Consider the following 26,798-nt stretch of genomic DNA (forward strand, 5'->3'; position numbering starts at 1 on the left):
AGGCAGGAAGAATTTTTGACCCCAAAAGGATATCAGCCTACTTTGTACGGGGCGTGCCTCTCGTCCTCCTTCTATTCTTTGTTGTAATTTCTGATGGGACAAAAAAAGATACACATATCTTATATTTCTGAAATATTTTATGGTAAAACAAAAATAATATTTTATGATAACACACAGCATGTTATAATTAAAGTGTGAGGAACTTAGGTCCCATATAAATACTGAAAATTACCAAGATTTGACAGTGAACAAATTATTTGACTTAATAGCCTTAGTATAATAATATCTACAATGAGTGTATTTGAAAAATATTGGTCTTTGAAGATAATATTAGTCTTGCAAGGATAATGCTGCCTGCTCTGAGAGAAAAGCAATTATTTTAGTGACTGGTAACCTCATTTCAACTCTTATCCCTTTGGAGTAAGCGATACATAAAGAAATATCCATATTCAGTTCAAAAGTCCTGTACCTTTCTATTTAACAACAACAGCAAAAACAAAAACCAAAAATCTTGAACTAAAAGCCAGTCATTTTGGAATCTATAACTCTTGGTCAATTTCAATGATTACAAAGGGAATGGACTTGAATAGAGGATTTTTAAGATGTCTTTAATCTCTGGAATGCTACTGATCTAAGATTGATGTACTAAGAAAAAGATATACTCTATATATCTTTAATAATATTGGAAACAGAAAATAAATCTTACGAAAAAAATGGGTATATCCAGAACTATTTCTTTGGTATCTGAGATTATTTCCAAGAATATATTCTTAAACTCCAGTCACTTCTGAAAAGCCTCATATCTCACAGTAACAAAATGACTCATGTGTGAGATTTCAAGTAAATACCTAGCAACATAGGCTCTCACACCTTAGTTAAACTTAATTCATCAAAACACACTGCTGATGCTCAAATTCCACCTACAAAATTCCTGCCACTCAGTTATCCAACTTACATTTTTACATCTCCTGTGATGAAGAATGCACTCCTTTCCAAAATAGCACATTTTAATTGTAGATATTTTTTTTTCTTGTGGAGCAAGAAATCTGATTCCATGGAGTGAGATCTATAACTCTCCCAAATTATTTAGTTGGAAGGTAGTTGTTTCTAGTTCCAATGGTGAGACTCAGCATCAGGATGGGAAGATCACAGGTTTGCTTGCCGGAGAGACTTGCCTGTAAATCTTACCACTGCTACTTCTTGGTTGTGTAAACACAGGCAATTACTTAACCTTCTGGAGTCTCGTACATTTCATCTATAAAATGCATATAATAGTTACTATCTTACAAATATATGATGATGATGAATATAGATATTATATGTACAATTTGTGTTGTAGTGCTTATGATATAATGCCTGTGCTAGTCTAGGTCCTGCAAGAAACCTATTCCAAGAAGGAATTAGATATACATTAGTATTATTAAGGAGAAATTCTTGTAAGGAAGAGGAATGCGGGACAGCTGGGAGAGATGTCAGACTGTGAAAACATTGTCTGTCATAGGGGTCACATAGAAATGAGCCTATCTTATTATCACTGCCATGCTCAATAATTGACTGGAAGTAACCTTTGCAAAGCCTGGCTTTGGTGTAAATGTGATGATGGTTTTAGAAAGTTTAGGGTTAAGGGTTGTTGATTAATTAGCATCCAGCAGGTAAAGATCTGAGAGACAAATTTTCATGATTTCCATGCTCTTCACCTTTTGCAGCACGGACCTACTTCCCCACACAGGTTCCAGGAGCATCTGTTTCATGATTCTATGGGTTTTTCTATCTAAGTGGAAACTCAGAAGAGGCAGGTTATGAACTGAACTGTAGTCCCTGTGGTTTCAGTTGATCTCAGGACCTCACCTGGTCCTTTGCCTCTCCTTCCTTCACTATCCATTCTGGATTCCCCTCATTTATCAATATGGCAGGTCATGGTGGCTGAACTAGTAGCCTGGATCCATCTTTCATTCTTGGGGGTTAGCCTTTTCAGGCCACAGTTATTACAAAAGAGTAACAAGAAGTCCCAAGTGTATCACCTAGGGTTCGCAGTATTTTTCCCTGCCCCAACTGTGCGAAAGCAGCCTTATGGATGAATTTATGACGTACTATGTGCAGTGGTTGCTGGTACCACCCTTGTACCAGCTAGCAGATTTTCAGAATGAGATCATGTTGACAGTTTGCAATCGACCTGGAGGGAGTATTTATACCATATAAACAAGTAAACAATACAATATGTCCTCCCCACCAAGGAGAGCCTGTTGTTAAATATTTACCAGTACATCACTGAGTATTTGATACTCACACATTCTTCACTAGGAAGTGGGTGCCCTCATTGAGTGATATGCTGTGTGGGATTCAGTGTTTGTGGATCAAGTATTGCAAAGCTTGTAATGGTGGTTGAGGCTCTGTGGGCAGCAAAAGCAAATCGTACCCAGAATAGGTATATGTACCTGAAAGGATGAAGCCACTGACCCTTACATGACAAAATGGGCCCAGTGAAGTCAACTGGCCACCAAGTGAATAGTGCCATATCGGGTGCTCAGTATTGAAGTTTTATGTATTAAGAGAAGCAGCATTTTTAAAATTGTGTTTAGACGACTGATTTACATGTCAATGCCAAGAAAATGCGTAGCTTATAATAACATTTCAGATGTAGCCCATATGAACAGGTGCCAGATAATCTGTAAAACTTCTGGTTGTCTGTTTCTTTTTTCTCTTTCTTTCCTTTGTTTATCTCGACTGTCTACCTTAACAAATGTAATGGTAATAAGAAAGTCAATGGAGATTATGATTCATTTAGCTATACATTATAAACTGTGTAATAAAATGAATAGCCTGAATTGCACTTTGATATATTTCAAGCATTTCACAAACCACCAGAGCACTAATACATTCATTTCTCCCCCAAACTATGAAGGGAATGTAGTTAAAAATGAAAAACAAAATTCAATATGTCGGAATATAAAATCTCAAGTTATAGTTTAAATATATTTTGAAGATAAATTCTAAAGATGAATTTAGAATTAAATTAAATGACCTAATTTCCTGGACCAAGTACTGAGGTTAACTTAGAGACATGGTATTATATTTCTATTTATAAATTTGCCTGAAAATAAAGTTGATTAAGTAATATAGTCTAGAAATTACATCTCAAATCAAATAACTCATAAAATTCCTTTAAAACTAGTGGCTTGGTTTCATTTACTCATTTCACACTCACATGTGAAGACTAGCTACTCAGTGAAAGAAAGACAATATTTTTAAAAGCATAGGTGTTAAAGAAAAAAGAGAGCTTATTGGTAGCAGCTTTGGGGAAAATTCATTATGAAACAAGTCAGGTTTTAAATAAGTAAAAATCACTGTTCTCACTGCATACTGAAATATTTCGTGACAAACTGTATTAGGGCATTTTATTTTGGTACTCACGTTATTAAAGATGACTGCTATTGCTGTTATCATCAGCAATGGGAAGTCTTCTAATAAGCAAACTAATACATAAATGAACTTTTATTAATATATAATTATAAATAGTACTTTTTATTCTTTCACTATCTATTCTTTTATTGATCACCAGTGAGAATAAATGTTTTCTCAAAATTTATTTAGCATTTTTTTCTTTTGCAAATTTTCATTAATATCTGTTCCTCATGAATCTGTTGTTTTATCATGTTATTTCTCAATATGCATCCACTTTTAACACGTTAAAGAGGCTAACCATATGTTTTAGTTTTTGTAATAATTTCTACCATGGTTTGCCATTTAATTTTTTATGCTGTTTTTGAGTTAAGTTAACTAAAGTGGTAAGTGACTCTCAGGAGTTTCACTCATAGTTATTCAGTTATTTGACCATTTATTTTTTGGAGTCCTTGAGTCCTTGAAGTGCCTGAACTTAACTATTTGTGTTTGTCAGGAACTTTTATTTCATGCCCTTCCTGGGTAGATATATACCACACCTGACTTCAAGCTATAACCAAGTCATGATGACTCTCACATTTACATTTTCATCTCAAATATCTCCTGTACCCTAACCAGATTCCTGCCAAGTGTCATCTGGGTGTTCCCCATGCACTCCAAACAAAACAAGCCCCAAATTATACTTGACAACATTCTCTCCCCCCATGAATGTGTTTAGCTAAAGTAAATAGTAACATAGGTTTGAACTTAAACACTTTCTCTCTACCTGCTACCTCTAGGCCATAAAGTTCCCTTAAATATACCATTTCATCTTCTTTCTATGTGCTCCTGCTTTTGTGCAAGTGCCATTTTCTTTACCATTGAGAGACTGTTTCGTTCCAATCTTGCAAGATTTTTTTTGTAAATTTCCTATTCTAATCATCATTTATATTTTTTCATTTGTCAAATCAAATCTAAAGTCTTTCTCAAAAAATGTAATTAATAGTTAAGGAAATATCCACAACAGGAATTTGAGAACTATGTTTATTATTATTGATTTGGGGATCACTTAAATATTTGAATTTTCTAGAATAAAACCTGCATTATGTTCAGAAGCATAAACGAATTTCTTCTTAGTTAGACATTTTGATGGCAGCAGCAACATTATGAATGTTTTTGATGAAACAATTTCGCAATTAGACAATACTCACATGTGTGGTTTTATTTAAAATCGATGATGTTTGTAATGCCTGTGCTACTTATGCAGTCATTCCAAATTCCTGACAGAAATCAGTAGATGATAATAAACAGCCAGACTCTGACATTATTAAATGATACATGAGACAGTTATGCTAATTTAGCCTTTGACTTATCCATCATTTACCCTCCAAAAGTCTCTTTTGAAGTAAAATTGCAGTTCTATTGCTTTAAAAAATGTGGATCTGCCCATAATTTTTCATTACAAAGACATTAACTTTTCAGAGAAATCACTAAAAAACTCTAATCCCTATTTGGTTCCAGAATGCAAGGATAAATAAATAAAACATGAGCATTATTTTTATGTCAGTTAATGTTACAAATCACCCTTCATCAAGATTTTATGTAAAAATGATTACCACTTATTTTCTTTATAATATGTGAAGAAAATATCTTTTAACATTGTGATAACATATTTACTTTTTGTTATTGTTGTTTTATTTTGCAGCAAATAGAAGTAATCAGAGATTTGAGAGAGAACGATGCTGGTTATCAGTGCAAGAGTAAGACTAAGACAGAATGAAAGTTGGATAGTAGGAAATTTCTCGAGCTATTCTGTACTGTTTGTGGTATTGAGTATGGCTCTGTTTTGCTTTACGCAGGTGATTAAAGCAGTGGAGGAAGGCTACCGTCTGCCAAGCCCCATGGACTGTCCTGCTGCTCTCTACCAGTTAATGCTGGATTGCTGGCAGAAAGACCGAAATAGCAGGCCCAAGTTTGATGAAATTGTCAACATGTTGGATAAGCTGATACGTAACCCAAGTAGCTTGAAGACGCTGGTTAATGCATCGAGCAGGTAAAAAGCCAGACCTGAGAGCTTTTCCTAATGTAGCTAATTCAACTTGATGCCATGAATATTAAATCAATAACATCATTTCAGTACACACGTTAATCTATGGATCTGTATGACACTAATTTATTTAAATACAGTTTTTGTGTAATATTACTCTCTTACAATGAAATATAAATAATCAAATTGAAAGTATCTATGCCTAATCTACCAGTGTAAATGCCAGTTTCAGTAAAATGTTAACTACAGCCAAGTTCAGATAACATTATAAAAAACTCAAATGTGTGTATTTTCATGTGTTTTGGATCTCACATTAGTGTGGATGGGTCAAAATAAAATTATAAGATCATAGAGATAGCCAAGTGAGCACTGATAGACTTAAACCAGAGATATCTAACAATAATTACTCTTTGGTTTCTTTATAATAGACTTTAGTGTCTGCCATATTTTATAAACAATGACAACTCCTTTAGAGATTCTTTGCTCCCATCTGGTTGTACACAGATATTTGGTGAATCACTTACTGTGCAATTGGAACAAAACTTAAAACTGATAAATGAATAAATTTGTGTGAACAAATGAGCATTTTTACTTCTTTATTTCTAATTTTTTTTAAGTTTATTTGTTTATGTAGAGAGAGAGAGAGCGAGAGAGAGAGAAGGAGAGGGAGAGGGAGAAGGAGGGAGAGAATCCCTAGCAGACTCTGTGCTATTAGTGAAGAGCCTGATGACCCAGGGCTCAATCTTACCAACCCTGAGATCATGACCTCAACCCAAACCAAGAGTCAGACACTTATGCGACTGAGCCACCAGGCGCCCCACAAATGAATACTTAAAACAATTTTTCTGAATGCACATGAATATACTTAAACAACGTTACATATTTGTAAAACATGTTTTTCTCTTTGACGTGATAAATTACAGAATTATCCTCACAAAAAATAAATCAGTTTGACTCTGTACTTAAGAAAAATTGCCAGAATGTTATTTTCACTATATTTGAGTCAGATCTTTATTTTTACAAGAAGTGTAACCAAATTGGCCTCCTATTAGCATGAACTAAATGAGAAACAATCTGTTGATAAAGTTACATAAGTTCTATGATTCTGACATAACATTTGTTTATTAGGCAAAAAGTCATTTTTAAATACAAATGAAGAATGAAACTTCAACTTCCGTTCAAGCATCATTAACTTTCTGTAGTAGCAACTGGAGAATTTATCTTCTTAGTGAATATTCCTTATGTTGCTACTGAAATATCTGCCTTTAAGTTATTTATTGTCATGTAAAAATGTAAGCATTTCTTTCATCTACTTATTTGAATTATGTTGTCTAAAGGGACCTAAAGAAAAGAAATTATAAAGAGACATTTTGATGATCTAAATTGTGTTAGTTTATATTGATATCATTATAGATTAAGAACAGTTTAAGAGTCTCCAAATTTTTTTCTTTTTGTGTGTGTGTGCAATATATAGAATCATCTTGCTAGGTTTCATTTAAACAGATTTGGCTGAAGACTATAGCACTTACTAGACATTTTTATTCGGTCATCTATAAATCCTAATTCTAGAAGATGTTAGCTCCTGGTCATTGTCTTAACCTGTATTTATTCTCACCCATGTCACAAAGCTTGGTGATTTCAGTAGCCATGTAGATGATGTTTGAATATCTCTCATTTTTGGTCTCTAGCCTACCATGAACTCTCCTTCTCAGCATCATGTTCTAGATTTTGCTGTTACTAAAAATCGCAACTCCTCCATAATGTCAACTTCAAGATCCTACTCTCCAACTATTTTTTTCTGTATTTCTACCTTCATAAAATCTTTGACCCCTATTACTTAAAGGCTACAAATCACAAGATACCCATTTACTCAGCCAATATTCATGTTCAGATTCATGTTCATGTCCACATCATGTCATCCTGTGGGATAGGTGCTGAGTATACAGCATTGAACAACACACTATTGGAGGAGGAAGATATTGAACAAAATAAAAAACATTAAAAAAGAACCTTGGCTGTGCAGCAGAGAGTGAGGATAGAATTTAGAGGATAACTCAGAGGCTAGAGTAGTTGGCAGATATGCCATGATGATGTCTTGAACTAAAGTGGCAACAAGTGAGATAGAGGAGTGATCAGATATGTGATATATTGGAAGTAGAATGGATAGCACACATAATGATTGATTGTGAGGGGACTGAGGACAAGGAAGGAGTGAACTGTTGTATCATATTCTAGAACGCAGAAGACTGCAGGAGGAATTGGATGTGAAAAAGATGACAAGTGTGGTTTCAGACATGTTGGGGCAATATTCCTATGAGAAATATGGAGGTGTAAGTAGCTACAGGAATACATGAGACACTTGGGCTGGGGGTAAAAATTGGAGAAAAATAGATGCCACTTGAAGCATAAAAATGGGTAAAATTACCTAGAGTGGAATTTTAGCCTGAGCTGAGAAGATACAGAGCCAAATTTTAAAGCCAGGGAAAGGAGTAATCGGCAAAGGAAGTTTAAAAGATGCCAAGGGAAATTCAATGTCCTGGTAGCCAAGAAAGAGAGAATTATTCAAAACTTTGTGAGACAACATAGGAATTCAAAAGAGAGGTGGTGGAGGTGGATGTTGAAAATTTCTGAGGAGTCAATCATTTTGCAGATAAGAAATATTTATAGATTTCGGCAAAATAAAAATCATTGCTCACCACAGTGAGAGAAATTTTTATAGAATTGTTTTGGAAGGAAATATACTGGAATAGGTTGAAGTGTAAACAGAGTGTGAGAAAGTACAGAGACAATGAATCAAAAGAAATGTATTTGTCCTATATCTTATGGTTGAAATTTACTGAGGCAAATCCCCCTGATGGACATTTAAATTGTTTTTGGCATTCATTCCCACTAGTAAAAAATGGTACAAGTACTTTTTGTCATTTTTCCTAGTCATTTACTTCGGATGTATTTCCAGAAATGGTTCTCATAATTGTATCATTATTATTATTAGACAAAAAATATGAGTCTAGTACAGCTAAGAGTATCTCCTGGTTGGTTAATCCCATTCAGTTTTCTAAAGTATTTGGGGTTACATTTTGTTTTCAAAATTCTATTACTCCTGGGCCAAGTTAACAAGCACATTTTTTAAGAGTGTAAAATACAGGATAAATAACTTCTGGACTTCCTGAGAAATTAGCTTAAACGAGCATGAGTTTCTCTAGCAATGTCTAGGAACAATTGGGCTGACACAAATTATCCCTCATATCTAATTTTAGCAGCATTTTCTGTATTATTTTTATAAACAAGATACAATAGGAGGAAGTAAATACATCTAATGGAATTTTCAGCTGATGTTTTATATTACAGAACATTTACTTATTAAGCCATCATAAGTTTTCATTGACTATGAGTAGAAAAAAAATCTGAATAGACTAAGTTTGTGTTCTATATTTTAAATTATTTTCTTCCATAAACCCAAAAATCCCTTGATAGTGAGCTAATATTACAATTTATAATAAGAGACATGAAAATGTTACTTTTAATATTGATGTGCTCTGTGTTTTAGGGTATCTAATTTATTGGCAGAACATGGCCCACTGGGATCTGGGGCCTACAGATCAGTAGGTGAATGGCTAGAAGCGATCAAAATGGGCCGGTATACAGAGATTTTCATGGAAAATGGATACAGTTCAATGGACGCTGTGGCTCAGGTGACCTTGGAGTGAGTAATTTTTCTGATAATTTTTACATAATTGCTGGGGCAAGAAAAATTGTTTGGAATCCAATCTGGATGAGGTCAAGGGAAATCAGTTAACCTTTGCCCATATGTGACAGCTTTCAAAGAAGCCTGTTCTTTTTTAGCCTGTATTGTTAACAACTGCATGGTTAATGCTACTTGTGGCCAGTATCTTTGCTTCTTTGCTTCAAACAAATAGCATTTGAATATTTGAATAATTGGAATAACAGCTCCTTGGCAAAATACTGGTATTTTGTGTTGTGGAAAAGATGTTTTCTTGATGAAGTTTTTATACTGGAACCTATGTTATATGAATGTAATTACAAAACAAACTGTAAGCACAATTGGTGTGGCTAGTCCTACATAACAGCAAAACATATTCTTAAATTTGGGCTATGATGAATACCCGGGTAGCAACAGCTTAAACAAAGCTTCCCAGGCAGGAATCTCATTTAATCTCTAAGTGGTGCACCTTATATTCTTGTAATCCAAGGATATATTAGATTCTGCCTCTGATTTGTTATTTGGTACAATCTCAGTGGAACCAATTGTGCCCTTTTCTGTTTGCACGTTTAAGATAAAATTTATCAAATCTTATTAAATAAAAATCACTAGAGTTAAGCATTAAATTCTTTAAGGTTGTAAGTTGTTTGTATTTTATTATATACTCTGTATGTGTAATTATTTTAGCCTAATATTTGTTATTTGTGAAAATTAACTGTTGTTATGGTGGTTCCATCTAGCTTACATTAACATGAATAATGTTTTAACCTATGAATATGATGACAACTTACTTTAAATTACCTACAAATTCAAAGGTTAAAATATTGTTGTGAGGATTAGAACATGGTAGAACATTCTAAAGCACTAAACCACAGTCCTTATTCCATTACTTCACATAATATTAACACTGAGCACTCACCATTTCTATTCTGGCATTCTTTGACTCATTGAACTCACTGCCAGTCCACACGAAAGGTAACAGGGTACCATCATTTGTCACCAGTTAATGTCACATTCTCAACATTTCTTATCCTCATCCCTATAATGCTGGACCTAAAATCACTACTCAGCATGCTCTCTTATGTTGTTGAACGTCATCTTCACCATCGCCTCCAAATTGTATCTATTTGATGACACGTATGCTTTGCCCACTATTTCTTTCAACACTCAAAGAACTCATTTGTGCTATATTTAAAATAGTAAACAAAATTTTGTTGATAATTTAAAACTATTTTTACATGATTGCTATTTAATTTTTCAGTAAAAATGGTCATTTTAATTTATTAAAGTCATTTGTCATTTTATATTAAAATGATACTGTAGGTATTTCTTCTACCCAATGTCAGATTACTTGTAAATATATAATAAAATTATTTGCATTAAATGATGTCTCTTTTTTTATTAAAATAGCACATATACCTATGTGTGTGTGTATGTATATATATACATATATATATATATGTATATATATACATCCACTATCTTTTTGCTCCTCCCTTCACAGAATAATTTTAATCACAAATAATGGTTTTGCATTAACTACCTCTGTTTTACTTTATCTCTTTGGGGCCCCCAAATACTAGAAATATGTTGAATATCTTAGCATTGTATTTTAGCATTTCATTTGTTGATTTTAATTATTTTCGCTCATCTTTATTGTCAGCTCCTCTATCCCCAAACTCTCATTTTGTATGTTTTGTTTAAAGACTTAAAGCCTTCTTCTCTCTTCTAATTATGGTTCTCCAACCCATTTCTATTCTCTGGTAGTTTTTATCTGATCAATTTTTCTCTACTTGGTTCAGTTTCTTCTCTTTGTCTCCATTACTCTGCTATCTTGTTGCCTCTGGCTATATTGCCTCTTTTCTGATATTTTGTCTTTTGATTCATTTACCTTAACCGGAAGAGTAAAGTGAAATTTGGAAACTGTGCTAAAATCTTCATGTTCAGAGATGTTTGTCTCCATGTATCAGTTGCTTCAGACTCCTGGGCCAATAAACATATTCTTTACCATGAACTGAGCCAGCAAACCTCAAATCCAGTGAAGCTGATTCCTTGGAGTCCCACACCTTTAAATATATGTCCTCTTGTTTATTGTGGTTTTGACCACATTCTTCCTGTTTGGCAAAAACACATTTATCAAAATGTTATTTAAATAACTCACAGAACAGTGAGTAATCAGTTACTTGTTTGGTCAGGAATATACGAAAAAGACTATCTGTGCATTTTGCTTGCCTTTCACCAAAATAATTATTAAAGGCACACAGCAAAGGAGCTGGGATATCAGCAAAGACAAAGACAAGCTCTTAAACACTTAAGATAATGATTTTTTTACACATGGCCTTTACCCAATATTTAATACTAATTTTATGGAGGCTGCATATGCTATAATAATATAATAAATATTATTGTCCACATTATTGCCAAGGAATAATAGAAATTGAGAACTGAAAGTATACCTGTAATAAATACTTGGGGGGGGGGCATGACCAAATCATGATTAATGGCATGATCAAATTATGACAACAAGAATAAACACTGAAATTTAGTGAATATTTGTGCAGTTAAGATCAATTAATATAAGGCAAAAGATCAAATTTCCATATAATTAAATTAGAAAAATATGTGCCATCAAATTTGTTCTTATATTGGGTTCAAAAAAAGGGAGGGAAAATATTACAATTTTTCAGAACTGCTGACTTTGATAAAAATTTTCCATCATAAAGGTTTAATTTTGTTTGCGATTTCCTTCCTTCTTTCTTTCTTTCCTTCTTTCTTTCTTTCTTTCTTTCTTTCTTTCTTTCTTTCTTTCGTTCTTTCTTCTTACTCTTTCTTTTGTTTGTTTATTTCTTGCCAGTAACATACATATATGGCTTAATGTGGAAAGAAAATGAACAGGTTAACAATCTTAGAGTTAAAATGTGTTCGGCAATGTGGTTTTCAACTTTAGATGTTTCTGTCTGCCATCTCTGTGCCTAAACTTTGCTATTCTGTGTACAATACACAGAACAATTGTTGTGGCAGTAATGGTGCAATCTGTACTATGGTGTGTAAATGCAGTGAATTGTGGTTGACAGGGGGAATTGTTAAGCTTGAGGTGAGTTGCAAATTGAATCCAAAAACCTGTATTAAGGACAGTATTACCACTGCTTTTTAAACTTCTTGTCAGACCAGCACTGTCAACTTTTGATTATTCAGAAGACGAACAAAATCCAGTGAATTTAAATATTATGCCAATTGTGTGTAAACTGAAGAGGTTTATGTTAGTATCATTTATTCAAATGGGGTCTTCAACTACTAAAATGGAAGTTTCACAAATCTAGGGCCAAAATTTATGCACACCAATTCAAGCAGAGTTTTTATCTTATCAATAAAGACATTATGAATAATGTATTACACACCTAACATACACATGGGAGTACTTAGTATCCTCTTCATTCTACATAATTAAGCTAAAGTTTCTAGTCCAACCATCACTATGTCTCACTCACTGAAAATCATGACCAAACATGGTTAATCTTTGCCAAATGTAAATGTATTTATCTTGTATAGTAGATATATAAATGATTATCAGGAATCTTTAAATGAACCAAAAAATTTCAAGCATACCGTTAATGGCATGATCAAATTATGACAACAAGAATAAACACTGAAATTTAGTGAATATTTGTTAATCTCTCTTCTCCCTTCTCCTATCCAGCCAGTGTTGCTGGGGTAAATACCAGTGATATGGCTAACAGGTGTGTAAAGCAGAAGGGAGAAGTAGTGAGGGAATGACTAATCCACAGATGGGTGAACTAAATCCTGAATAATCAAGAGTTGTTCCAATATCAACTAGACACCTCTTGTTACTCTATGGTTTTCATTCTGCCATTTTAGTATCATAATATCAGCGTTTTCCATTGTTTAATATTATAGAGTAACATTTGAAAATATGCTGAAATGTAATTCCATCAATGCCAGTTCATTATATTTGCAGCTTTTCTAAAACTGATATTGCTTTGTTGACAAAAGCCAAGTTATTTTTTATGTAACAATACTCCTCTTATCATGTTTAAATTCATAAGTCTATGCTGAATCATAGTTTATCATCATTAGAATTGGCTTTGGGTATTACTTAAGATTACACATGATCATGATACATTTAGTGTAATATTTATAAAAGAGACACATTTATAACTTTACCTTGGGTAAAATTTCCTATATAGAAAAATGAGATGAGTAAAATAGCATATCTTGCATCATTTTCGAAAAACTTTTCAGCAAACACTGTAAGTAGAGCAGCAACTTCATTATCGAATGTTAAATACTTTAATTTTTAACAAATTTCTCTCACATTGTTACTGCTAAATTGACCATTCAATATGTACTTGGCAGTACAAGAGTAAAATAGGAATGCTTAGAAGTCATGAAAGTATGAAGCAAAACTACTTAAAATACATTAATGCACTTAGCAATATTGGAATAAACCTTTATTGAAAACATTTTTCTAATGCTATTTTAATTGTCATTTGTAATATAATTAGAAGAATATTAAATACAAGTTTTGAAGGAACTACTTTGCTGCCGAGAACAACTTTAACTTGCATAAATGATCTTATTTCTCTCTCACCTTTTCACTGAAAATCACACTGCATAAAGGTATATGGACATTGCATGCATTATACTCATGCTATTTTCTAAATCTCTGCGCATTGATTTGACAGCTTTTGAAATGACAAGTCAGATTTTTAAAACATCAGCATTCCATTAAAGGCACACATAATTTATGGCAATATATAAAATGCCGCGTTGTGTTTTTATAATTCCATTTCTTCCATGGAAAGGAGGAGGTGGGAGGGAGGAAGAGAGAATTTCAGTGGTCTGACCTTCCGTATGCATCTTAGGGGATAATCATATTATAAGGTGACCTTGAAAGAAATCTTATATTTAACACACTGGAGAAATTTACACAAATTTAACCCAAAATCTAGATGTATGAAATGTTCTGAAGAAAGATTGTATTTGCCTATGAACACAAGCTCTATAACAGCATTTATTACTCAAATACAATTCCTCAAAACATGTGTCCTTTAGCAGGATATAGATGTCATAAAAATTTTAAATTTCAAAAGCACTGAACCAGAGTCTTTCTTGCGGTCAAGTTATTTTCAGAGAATGAAGTTATACTTACGTATAATATAGCTACTATATAATTAAGAAAGGGAAATGATAAGTCAAACCAGTGATTTGATATCAGTGAAACAACCAAGTTTGGAATGTGGGGCGCATGTATGCACATCACACACACACACACACACACACACACACACTTTAAATTAAGATTTCGGTATTATATATTCAAAATCCAGGCTGTTTCAGTGGGAAACCTATAATTTCTTTTTCAGGTCTTTCAGAATAAGTTGTGATGATTATTTTCAAAAGCTCATTCCTAATAATTGGTTTAGCCATATGAGTTGTGCAGTCTAAGTATGTATCTATAGCATCAGTACTTTCAAATGGGTATTTGTCAGAATCACCTGTGGGTTTATAAGGCATATGATAAAACATATGTTTTAAAACTCCATTTCAATTACTAATTATTTAAATTCTCTAGCAGAGAATGATTATTTTCAGGTTAAGAAATTTTCATCCCTTTCACCTGACGTAGGTCCAAATTATGCTAGTGACCGGCCATGAAGTATAGGTTAGCTCATAACTGAAATTGCCATGAGGTATAGATTGAGTTACCATAGCCTCAAAGAAGTATGTGTTCAGCTTCCTTCATTAAATATTGTCTTTCTTTAGAATTTTGGATATTTGATGTTATAGCTACAGAGTTCTCATTTTACGGATGAGGAAATTATTGTAATTTAAAGTACTTTGTTCAAAATCAGATCTCAGAGTAATGAGAAATTTTTAAAGAGTATGGACTTTGGTATCAGGTTCCTGGTTTTAGTACTAGCCCTGACACCCACTAGCTGTGTCATCTACTCAAGTGATTTAAATTCTGTAAACTTCATTTTCTCATCCATGAAAAATTAACAGAAATCTATTATCATAGAGTTATGTATTTTTCCAGCATGTAGGAAGAGGACATCTTAATTCTCACTTATTATCTTTATATTAGTGTAATAGTTGTCAACTAGGGAAGATTTTGCTATTCAGGGGACATATGGCAAGAGTTTTGTCTTGTAACCACAAAGGGTCAACAGTAGTGCAATGCTTCTGGTATTTGGTGGATAGAGGCCAGAAATGATGCTAGATATTCTATAATGCACAGGATGGCCCTTAAAACAAAGACTTATCTATCCCATAATGTTAACAGGGGAAAAGCTAAGAAGTTCTGATGTAGTTGAAAAGAGAAATTTATTCCCATGCTAGTCAGTAACTCACTATTTTATAGTCTATTTCATAACTAATAATAGTGATTTTGTTTCAAAGTGAATTTTTACTGTTTTCTTTTTCTTTTTGCTGATTATCTTCCATGGCTACCATTATAAATAAATATATAATATAATATAATATAATATAATATAATATAATATAATATAAATATATTTATTTTTTACACTGATGTTTTATAGTTTTAATATTTTCTCATGTTCAATTCTAAGAGAGAAAGAACTGTGTTGCCACCATAAGTATCAATTGCTTCTTTTTTTAGCTACTTTCCATTTCCTGAAACTCTCATAAAAAACCAATGAAACATAAAGGGGCAAAGAAACCTAAGATATTATTTAAATAAGCAATTATTTCCAATACTAATATAGGTAGAGCCTAAATACCCATTTCTAAAATTTCTATCCTCTGATAATTAAGAGATTTACTTGTTTCTAAAGCTATCCAATTTTACATATAATGATTCTAATGTCATTGTCTTCAATTCTAAGGAAGTCTAAGATAATCTGAAGTTAATACATTTACTGAATGCACAAATATTCTGTTACCATAATGTGTTCAATAAGGTAATTATCTGAAGAAATATAACATGGCAAACAGTTTGGTCACCTAAAAATCTTAAATTGTTATTTTTTTTCTATAATTAGTATTGCTATTTGCCAAACATACCTGAATAATTTTATTTACCAAATATGTACCTCAAGGGAATAGAATTTCTGAATTTCCTATGAAATAACAATTAGGAACCATGGGCCCTGACCTTGAACTCCATAATACACTATTAATTTAGAAATCTAAACATTTATAATTTTCTTTTGAATAAGGAAACAGTAAAAATATATCTTGGTTGAAAAGACTTTCTGATAGTGTGTAATCTTCAGAATGCTCTAAATGCCAAGAGAGCCTAGATATTATTTGGTAAAGGAGGAAAACTCGGGTATTTTGGGTTCCAAGTAAAAAATAAAAGACCAGTAAAACCTTGGTTTGCGAGCATAATTCATTCTGCAAACATGCTTGTAATCCAAAGCACTTGTATATTAAAGTGAATTTCAAGAAGCATTGGCTCAGTTGTGATCATGTGACATTCGGTATCATGTACTACTGGCATTGCAAAACATTTTTCCTTTATCCAATTAAAATTTATTAGAAATATTTGCTCGTCTTGCAAAACACTCGCGGAACAAGTTGCTCACAATCCAAGGTTTTACATATTTGAAGGTGTTCTGATAGCAATGTAGTGATCATTATCCCATAAAGATAATCTGTTATATAAAATGATTGTACTGACTGAGTCATTTGAAGAGTATGGTCTTTGACTGCTTAACTGTAAAAATTTTAAAGTATATTTTATGCCTATTTCTTCTAGCAAAACAAAAAAGTTCTTGTTCCTGTTGTAGGTCCACATTTTCAAAATTATTCAATGAAATTGTACCTTTAATTTAAATATGTTATTGGTAAGCGTGCAAATTTATTTTTCACTAATCTGTGCCACCAAAATAATGATGTCCAAAAAATGAGGTGGGGGGCAATTATATCTTATATCAGTCCTTATGTTAAATATTTCTTGGACTGCAAACAGATTTTCAAGGTACAATTTTGAAGCCTGCCTTTGAAAATTGGACCCGATATGTCTCATATCGGATTGTATCATATCGATGTCTCATATAGGATTGTAATCTAATTAGCTTCTGCAAAATGTTTGTATCTTTGCCAGCGTGAAAGTATTGAGGTGTGCTACCAATTGAATCAATACATACATCCAATGTGTGCTTTCTTCATACAGGGATTTGAGACGGCTTGGAGTGACTCTTGTCGGTCACCAGAAGAAGATCATGAACAGCCTTCAAGAAATGAAGGTGCAGCTGGTAAATGGGATGGTGCCACTGTAACTTCCTTTTCATGTCACTTCGTCAAGTGAATGATTCTGCACTTTGTAAACAAGCCCTGAGATTTATTTTAACGAAAAAAAAAAGGGGGGAAAGGGAAAACTCAGTGATTTCTAAACCTTAGGAGAGCCTTGGTTCAAGCCACAGAATTTGTAATCAGTGTTTTACTAAAATCTCCTTATCTTCCTCTCAGTGTCTTCGTTTTTCATGAAGCAAGTATAACCCGCATAGAATAAAAACATGAGGTTAAACATGATCTTATGTTGCAACAAGAAAATCCTTTCCACTACTTCTACAAAATTTTATAAATGAAAATATAACTATATAGAGCACCTTTACAGACTGAATTAAGGCAGCCCCTTTCAAAACTTCCAAGAATCTACTTGAAAGGAAAAGTTTATAGCCATTTGTGGGCTAACAAAAGCTGCAATTTCCTGAAGTTTACTTCAAGTCTGAATTGTCTACATAAGTGTATTGAAGAGCAATATGATTAGATAATTTCCTAATAGATAACCTTCTTTTGTAATTTTAAAATGCTGTTACACAGCGTTAAGTTATAGAAACTAGTGTATAAATATGTTGCTTGATCAAGGACAAGTACAATACAGGGTGTATATTTATTTTTCTGTGTTATAAAATTTATGTTTAGTTGCTCTTCTAGAAACTATTAGGTAATAAATGTGTATATACTGTATCATTTGCTATATACCCAGGAATCAATTTAAGTTGGAGTTTCATGTGTGATGCTTGCACATGCGTGCGTTACCATTCTGCTTGCATTTTTAATAGTGTTTTAATTTTAGCAACATACAGGAACGAGTGTTCCAGAGTGTAATAGGAATAGGAGAAATAGGGAAGCAGTAAAACAAAATTGAACACAAGCTTGTGTCTTTCTTCCTCTCATATGTCCAAAAGCTACTAAATCTCTTTATTCACTAACGGGAAATGTCTATAAGATTAAATCCCCTTTGGCTTTTTGAAAACACTTTGTGATATCTGTGACAATGCAGTTCTTCTAGCCATTAATCTTGCACCCCTGTAAGAAATTTCACCTTTCTGAGTCCCAGAAAATACCTTGTCAAGCAAAGTTGACACCGAAGGGCACATTTTCAGCAGGATGTAGAAGGATTTAACTGTGCAGGCTTCTGTTAATGTTGTTAAATCCAGGCACATAGCACTAAGCATTACTCCTAAGTGTTAATCCTTTGTAACCATTTCCCTTGTGGTTCAGCTGTAGACATTTTGATACTAAGGCAGCAATGGAATGATGAAATATATATATATATATATATATATGATACATATATATATATATATATATACACATTTCCTTCAGAATTTTCTTTGTTTCAAGATTTAACAAGTTTTATTTGTTGGTGGCTGTTTATTCATTTGGTAATTTCATCTTGTATTCAGTTTCATCAAATCGAATTTACTTTGATAAACCAGTCTAAAGTATTATTTAATTGGCTTTCTTAAGGAACTTAAGATATGTTTTGTGTACATTTTATGTGCCGCATTTGGTTAAGACTGGCATTTGTGGTACAAATTATACGGTTTATTATTAGAGTTCTAACAAAACTGACTCCTTGGTGAAGTAACAATTTTTTATGATATTGCATTTTATAGAACCATGGAAAGATACGTGATTATTCAAGGAGCACAGCATTTGAACAAAGTATAGCCTACTTATGATTATCAAGGGCAATAGTATATTGAAGTAGTCTGGGTTAATGGAATCTATAGAAAATATTCCTGCATGATATTAATGGTGTTCTCTCTCTTTTCCAAGCACTTGTTTTACTTGAATGTTAGCCCATACAAGAATAAATCCTTAAGAAATAACTTCTTTCTACCCTGCCCACCTTTTACTTAAGCAGTAAAGTAACTCCTTGCTAAAGAACATGACAAAGAAAGAAAGAAAGAAAGAAAGAAAGAAAGAAAGAGAAAGAGAAAGAAAGAAAGAAAGAAAGAAAAAAGAAAAAGTTGTAAGCAACTCTCAGATGGTATATTAGTATATTTAATTTGGTCCAGTTTTGGCTATAAATACTTACTAGGTCTATACTATACCATGGGTTCTTATAAAATATGCTTCAAGTATACTTTATTAGTTTAGTGAAATTTTCAGAGAAAGTAAAGAAAGGTGGATTTAGCATTGTCTTGATAAAATCAGAAGTAAGCAGGCATCACTATTATAAAAGATGTCTTTGTTCATTTCAAGAAACAAAATGAACTAAACATTCTCTTTTACAAAATAATCGGAGACTGTGTTGCACTTTATTGAATTTTGTAAAAACAACTGAACTTAAGTGATAAAGTAACAACTGAGAAACTTCAAAGTAGGAACAGACATATTGATTTAAAAGATAAACTATTGTAAGTGTTAGGACGAGTCACAGTTATTTACACATAACAAAGATATTTTCTGAATTGTCTTCTAACTTTGTGTGTTCAGAAATGATTGGGAAGTCAGCACAAAGTATATCTAAGTGACTAGAACTTAAAGCTACAATGTAGGTTTCCTCTTTTTCGAAGAAGAACATTACAAATTAGGATGGATCAGATTCCTTTGCAATCTTGGTGTTCATTTTGGAACGTAAATTGAGATGAAAGTTAGACACATAGATTTCATCGATATTTCAATTCGGTTGAGAATTCTTTTTTCCCATTTTGGTTGAGAATGTCAATATGATTTTAAAAGAAGTAAAGAGACTTCCAAATAAGATATGCTCTCCCCCACGTAAAATAAATAAATAAATAAATACATACATACATACATACATACATAAAAATAAAAAGAGGAAAGAATTTCCTTCTAAAATATTTATTCACTACTGGATATGTCACCAATTGGGAAGTGCCAATCTCATCTATAAATGTGAGAAGTGGTACAGGGAGAAGAGGCAGCTCTTGTGAAATGCAGTGAGGCAGTAACCCAGGGTGAGGTTTGACAAATCTTGATTGTGTGATTTCTTATCCTTTGGTTCATTTTGTCACCTACCAGACAACTAACAATAAAACAGAGACTCAATAATTTTAGCACATAAGATAGATTTGTCAAATAATACATAATGTTATTGTAGCTATCAAGTAGCAATACCTTTAAAGCATGAGTCACTCTCAGAGTTGAACTTTGAAAAATATTTTTTCAAAATACTGATACCTGTTGAAGTCACTCAGTTACTACTTTTATCAATCATAATTTGTTTCCGAATTTTTCTACTTACTCACGTGTTCTTCTGGGCAATTTGAAATGTCTGAATTGTATGTAAAAATGTGAGGATTCTGATTTTCCCATTTAAAAAAAATAATGTGCATGATCTTTTATGTCTTCTATTTTAATCACCAAATCAGTGTTCTAAAGTTGTAGGATTACTGTAAAATCTATATTCCAATATTCTGTCCAAACTTAAATGTGGCCAGCATTATTAGTTTTGGAGTTGCCAAAACAATACAGAACATCCTTCACTTAGTTTGTAAAGAGTCTTAACCAGTGTGCAATGGTGAAGAGATAGTTTCACATCTTAAGTTTAAAATGAAAATTATTATCTGTTGAACACTTATGTGTTTGCATGTCTACTATTTAATCTCTGTGTCAAAGTCAAAGATTTTTTTTTAACACCATTCTTCCTCCCATTTAAAGTGGATGTTCAGAAGCACAAGTAGAGATATTTATCTGTGGAAGACATTTTTGTTTGTAACGGTGCATTGGATGGCAAATGCTATTTGCATCAGATGTTAGAAATTTACTAGATGAATGATGTTGCGTAATAGAATAAGATCTTTTTTCCCATTTTTTTCTTTCTAAAAATGAGAAAACAAAAAGCTAAGTATGATAGTAAACTGTCTTTGCTTATGTCCTGCCAGATGTTTCAACTCAAAATAAGTAAAAAGTAGGTACAATGTGATGATGATGATGATGATGATGAATGAACAACAAAATGCTAGTTTTAGGAAATTAATAACTACAATAAGTCATCATTGCTTCAACTCTGTAGCACAGCTGGTTACATGGAATATTTTTCTGTATTATGCCGTTAATTATATAGTAATGTATCAAAGGAGAAAAAGATACTAACTTTTCATGTTGGTTTATGAAAAAAAATCTTTTTACACATGAATGATTGAATGTTCTTGTTCAAATGACCACAAAATTATTGCTTAAGAGAAGACACAATTCTTAAAAAAAAAAAAAGAGAGAGTTGATCTATAATAATAAGAATCAAATGTCATTTATTTCTTCTAAATGTAAATGCAAAAAATTGAAGGTGGCAACATACATCATGTTTATTCAGTCTGAGATATATTAACAGTAAAGGTTTTAGTGGTCAACATATTTGTGAATCTTTAGATTGCTATAGTTTTACATTCAATAATTTTACAGTATGTAAATTTCATTTATAATAGTCTAAGAATAAAATTTAGACTCAGTCACTTGTTAATATGTTTATTAAATTCTCTTAGTTTCAGGCAGGTCAGAAGCAGCTGTATAGAGTATCTTATTCTATGCTAGGCATCAGGATATCTCAAATTCTTGCCTGAGCATTAATTCAAGAAAGGATTAGCATTTCTGTATCTTTTCCCCATTTGAAGCTCTATGTGCATTTCGTTTGTGTACATGTTTTTGTAGTGTAAGATACGAAATTTTATATTTTTTCAGAAAATAAAAAAACCCTTTGAATACAGTTAAATCCGATTGTCATGTTTGACCCTCCCCCAAAAGACTTTAAAGTTACAGACTTTGTATAATGATTTCAGTCAGTTCTAATAAAAATGTTTGAATTTCCTATGCTAAATATTTAAAATGCAATCAGCATTCATTTTCTTCAAAGGCATATTCATGAATCTTTGCATTCAAGCATTTTTTGCAAGTCGAGTTTGACAGAAGACTGTAGGACATGAGCATAATTGTGTGAAGCCTAATTAGAAATTGATTTGTGACAGTGTAATACATTACTTGAAAAAACAAAAACAAAAACAGAAAACTGTGTGTACCATCTGCAAAAAGAGACTTTCTGCTGACCAGCATTAGTTGGTCGTCTTCTCACTGCTTATGGCGTAGGGTGGAGGAGTTGCATTCTTATAAGAAAGTGTGTCAGCAAGTACAAATGCTCCCTCTTCTGTATATATTATATTACTCTCCTTTTGTAAAAAGCATACGAAGCAATCTGCTGTATTCAAGGGAATTAATCATATTTGTAAATTTTTGCATTTACATTCCTGAAAAGTGACATCATCATGCATATGGAAATAATCCCTAACTCCTTTGCTTATGCACTGAATCAGTATTATAAGGTATATATATTATTTATTTAGTAAACAGCCTCATGTAAAGACTCCGAGTATTCTGTTATCAAGTATTTTCGTCTCTGCTTTGCTGCAAATGCAAAGATCTTATGATAAAAGGGTTTTCCCCCCAGTCTTATGGACACCCTCGATCAGACAGGAGGGATGGTGTGGTGGTGGAAAAGTAAACATTTAATTAGAATGTACTATTCTGGATTAGAATTTTCTACACATACTTTTGAAACACATTATATTGTCTCTGTTTTACTAATGAGGAATCCATGACCCAAAGCTGTTAAGAAGTTGCCCAAGTCCTGACTGCTTCTCAAAGTCAGGATGAAAACCACATTTATTTGAGACCAAATCCATAAGCTTTTTAATACACTGTACTGATTTCACGATGTTGGCGATGCTATCTAGATAATGGAATCATTTAGGCCGATCTTCTAATTTAATTGATGGAGGAACTGAAGTTTAGCAAGAAAAACATGACCTGAACATTTCCACAAAGTGAAGGGTAAACCATGGGTGGGAAGCAGGATTTGACTTATTACATTTCTAACATATTTGATTTTTAGAGTAAGCCAAACTTTGGGCATCAAAAATAGTTGTTATTTGTAATTCTTCCACTGAGTAGGAGCACAATCTAATTCAGTGTATATTTCTAGTATATGCATAATTTCCTCAACTACAAGCACAGAAAATTGCAATACATATTTATTATTTATTTCCATCTATAATATCTGAATTTTGTTTGTGGAAATTTGAAAGCTACTAGTGATTCTCTACCAAACTGTTAGCAAAAGTAATATATATATATATATATATATATATATATATATATTTATATATATATATATTTATATATATATATATATATTTATATTTATTAAAATTCACAGTAACCATTTAAATCAAATAGAGTTTTATATAAAATATTAAATGCAATTTTACTTGAATTAGCAAGCCAGAAATAATAAATTAGAATAAAACTGGCAAAAATGTTGAAATATAGATAATTGTTTTTTTCATAGAAAGTTATGAGTTAAGTCATCCCTCTAACTTTTTTAAAGTTGATAATAAAAAATATTAATGTGTTGGGGTTATTTATTTCAGTTTGAAGTTTGTTAGTGATCCTAAATTTTCAGAAAGTAAAAATTTACATTCAGTCCTCACAGCAGTCCTTTAGGTGAGACATTTATTCTGTTTTTCTTTTGGAGGCCACACAAGGCTAAGTGACTTTCCTCAGATCACATACTTTGTTGCTATATCCCTGCTTTCTTTTAATTTTTTTTTTAATGTTTATTTTTGACAAAGAGAGCATGAGCAGGAGAGGGGCAGAGAGAGGGAGACACAGAATCCGAAGCAGGCTCCAGGCTCTGAGCTGTCAGCACAGAGCCTGACGCAGGGCTTGAACTCACAGACCTCGAGATCATGACCTGAGCTGAAGTCGGATGCTCAACCGACTGAGCCATGCAGGCCCCCCATCCCTGCTCTCTTTTAAAGTTTATCCTCTGCCTCTGAGTTCCAGATGATGTTCTCCTAGCTGGTTTGGAATCTGTTCCATCAATTGCACCTGGTCTTGAATATCTTCAGCTATCAGTCTCCATGATTCCCTTCACCTACCTTCTCCATGTATGTGAGGGGGTACATAGCATGTGGTTGTCTGCAGCCAGCATACCAAAGCCTGATCTGTCACTCACTATTTGAGCTCAGGCAAGCCATTTAATCTCCTGGCTTCCAGGTACCTCATTTATTAAATGAGGAAATCATCTGGCTATTCTGAGAATCCAAGAATATGAATACATATACAGAGTGAAAATAATGCCAACCACATAATAATTGATCAGTAAATGTTATATATATATGTGTATATATATATATATATATATATACACATATATATATATATTCCTCACTGAAATCTTTCTTCTTGCTCAAAGTTTTCTTCTCATTCTATAATTGTTTAAACTTAATGATATCAAACTTTCAAACACATATAAAAGTTTATAAAATTTTAATAAATTCCCGTATACATATAAGCCAACTTCACCAATTATCAACCAAGGCTATTTTATTTTTTTGTATATAACTTCAGTGACTCTCTGCTCTCCCAGATTAAAAAATGTTCCCAGATTTTTTGTCATATCATAAATAAATATTTCAGTGTGTATATTCAAATAGGATTATTTTAATGTAATCATACTACTGTTACACTATCTAAAAACTCATCATCTTTCAAAATATTTTTAAATATCCAATCATCATATGGATTCAAATTTTATGGACACAATCATCAATGGGTGTTTCATCATACTTTTTTTACAGTTTATTTGAATTAATATCTAAATGTTCCCTTTATTTCCTATAAGTTGTCAGTTAGACTTACAGATTTAGATAAGTCAGATTCAGGTTTAACTTTTTTTTTTTTTAAGAAGGCAAGTCATGTATATTGAGGAGCATTGAAAAATAACTTTTCATTTGAAATGGTGATTTTCATCTTTCTTTTTTTCATTTAATTGCCACACTACATTTAAAAAGACCAATCTCTGTTTATAAACTATTTAGTTACTATGAGATATAGTTTATATAGACAAATCAAAGAAATTGATTGGAGTTTTTTTTTTTTTCTGTCATTATATAAAAGTGGTCACAGGCTCAAATATCCCCTCTGTAACTAATGTCATCTTTACTAATGTTTTAACAGCATTAAAAAGGTCCACTTTAACTATTCCCCCTTTCTTTGCATCCAAGAACTCAATCTTTCCAGCTTTGCCTATATTTCTGGCCATTTATTCCATCAATTCCACTAACTTTTATTATTCTGCTCTTCTTTTAAATGCTTAAATTGCAGAATTATGTTTTAATACTCTTCCCATTCCATACCATATGCCTGCCGTTGAAAATGATCAAATAACAAGTTTTCAGTTTTCACAGATATGGGAATAGCAATCCATACGGAATTACCAGTGGTCTATTTCTCCAAAGATATAACTCCACGTGTATAAATTACACCGAAGATCTCTAATTAGCTATAATGTATGCCTTTAAAAATTTTTTTTAATGTTTATTTACTTTTGTGTGGGAGAGAGAGAGGCAGAGTGCGAATGGGGGAAGTGCAGAGAGAGAAGGAGACACAGACTCCAAAGCAGGCTCCAGGCTCTGAGCTGTCAGCACAGAGCCCAAGGTGGGGCTTGAACTCACAGACCTCGAGATCATGAGGCAAAAGTGGATGCTTAACGGAGTGAGCTACCCAGGCACCCCTAATACATGCCTTTTAAAATCAGCAGATGGCAACTCACCTTTACCTTCAACACAACTTCTACCTTCTAGCATACTCCTAGTAGAAGATACTACCTTGTATAAAGGTAACAAAGATAAATGTCTAAAATTTATATTTTAAATTCCCTTCCTCCTCAGCATCACGTAAAACTCATCATAAGATTGTATTGGTTTCAGATTAAATATGCTTCTCATACTTATAACCGGCAGATGTAGAAAAATAAGCAAAATTCAAAGGTAACTAAGTAGGAAACGTCACCTAGAAAATTTAATACATCACCCCAAACCAAAAGGACACAATTGCTTGGTATTTTATTTTATGCATTTTTATGAGGAGAATTGAATGGGAATCTTACATCATTGAGCGATCAATTATAAACGTTAAATGGCAATTTTATCCAAAATTTTTCCACTATTATAAATTTGGACCATGAAGAAAAAATTGGAAAGCATCAGACTGACTTTTCCTTTGTCCAATTACATATGCCCTATAGAGAAGGTGCTCTGAACCATGTCAGCAAATAAATTGATTTGGATTATGCTGAAAAAAATTTTTTGAAGATAATAAAAATTTAGTCACAATCATTTGAAAGGATAATCCTTGAAGGGTTTCCACTCTGATAGAAGGATAACGTAAAATGATTTACTGCATGTTCCCTGGAATGGGTAACAGCCCTAACTATGTGAGCTATGGAAGTCAGACCAAACAACAGATGTTTTTCAATCATTTATTCTCTGCAAATATGTAAAATACAATTATAATGAATATGGATATCAAATTAAATATTTCAGAATGTGCAATCTAGGTGTGTTTTCAGGT

General features: G+C 32.6%; 1 protein-coding gene across 2 annotated transcripts in view; it reads left to right on the top strand.

Annotated features, from left to right (window-relative positions):
- The window catches only part of EPHA5 (EPH receptor A5), a 338,394-nt gene extending 320,659 nt beyond the window's left edge, over nucleotides 1-17,735 (top strand). For both annotated transcript variants that reach the window (XM_042984445.1, XM_042984446.1), the window contains 3 exons: nucleotides 5,238-5,431; nucleotides 8,973-9,128; nucleotides 17,308-17,735. In XM_042984445.1, coding sequence (XP_042840379.1) covers nucleotides 5,238-5,431; nucleotides 8,973-9,128; nucleotides 17,308-17,413 — 456 coding nt within the window. In that variant the 3' untranslated portion in view covers nucleotides 17,414-17,735. The remainder of the gene's footprint in view (nucleotides 1-5,237; nucleotides 5,432-8,972; nucleotides 9,129-17,307) is intronic.
- Nucleotides 17,736-26,798: the final 9,063 nt, after the last annotated feature.

The sequence above is a fragment of the Panthera tigris genome, chromosome B1, assembly GCF_018350195.1.
Source record: "Panthera tigris isolate Pti1 chromosome B1, P.tigris_Pti1_mat1.1, whole genome shotgun sequence".
Taxonomy (NCBI): Eukaryota; Metazoa; Chordata; class Mammalia; order Carnivora; family Felidae; genus Panthera; species Panthera tigris.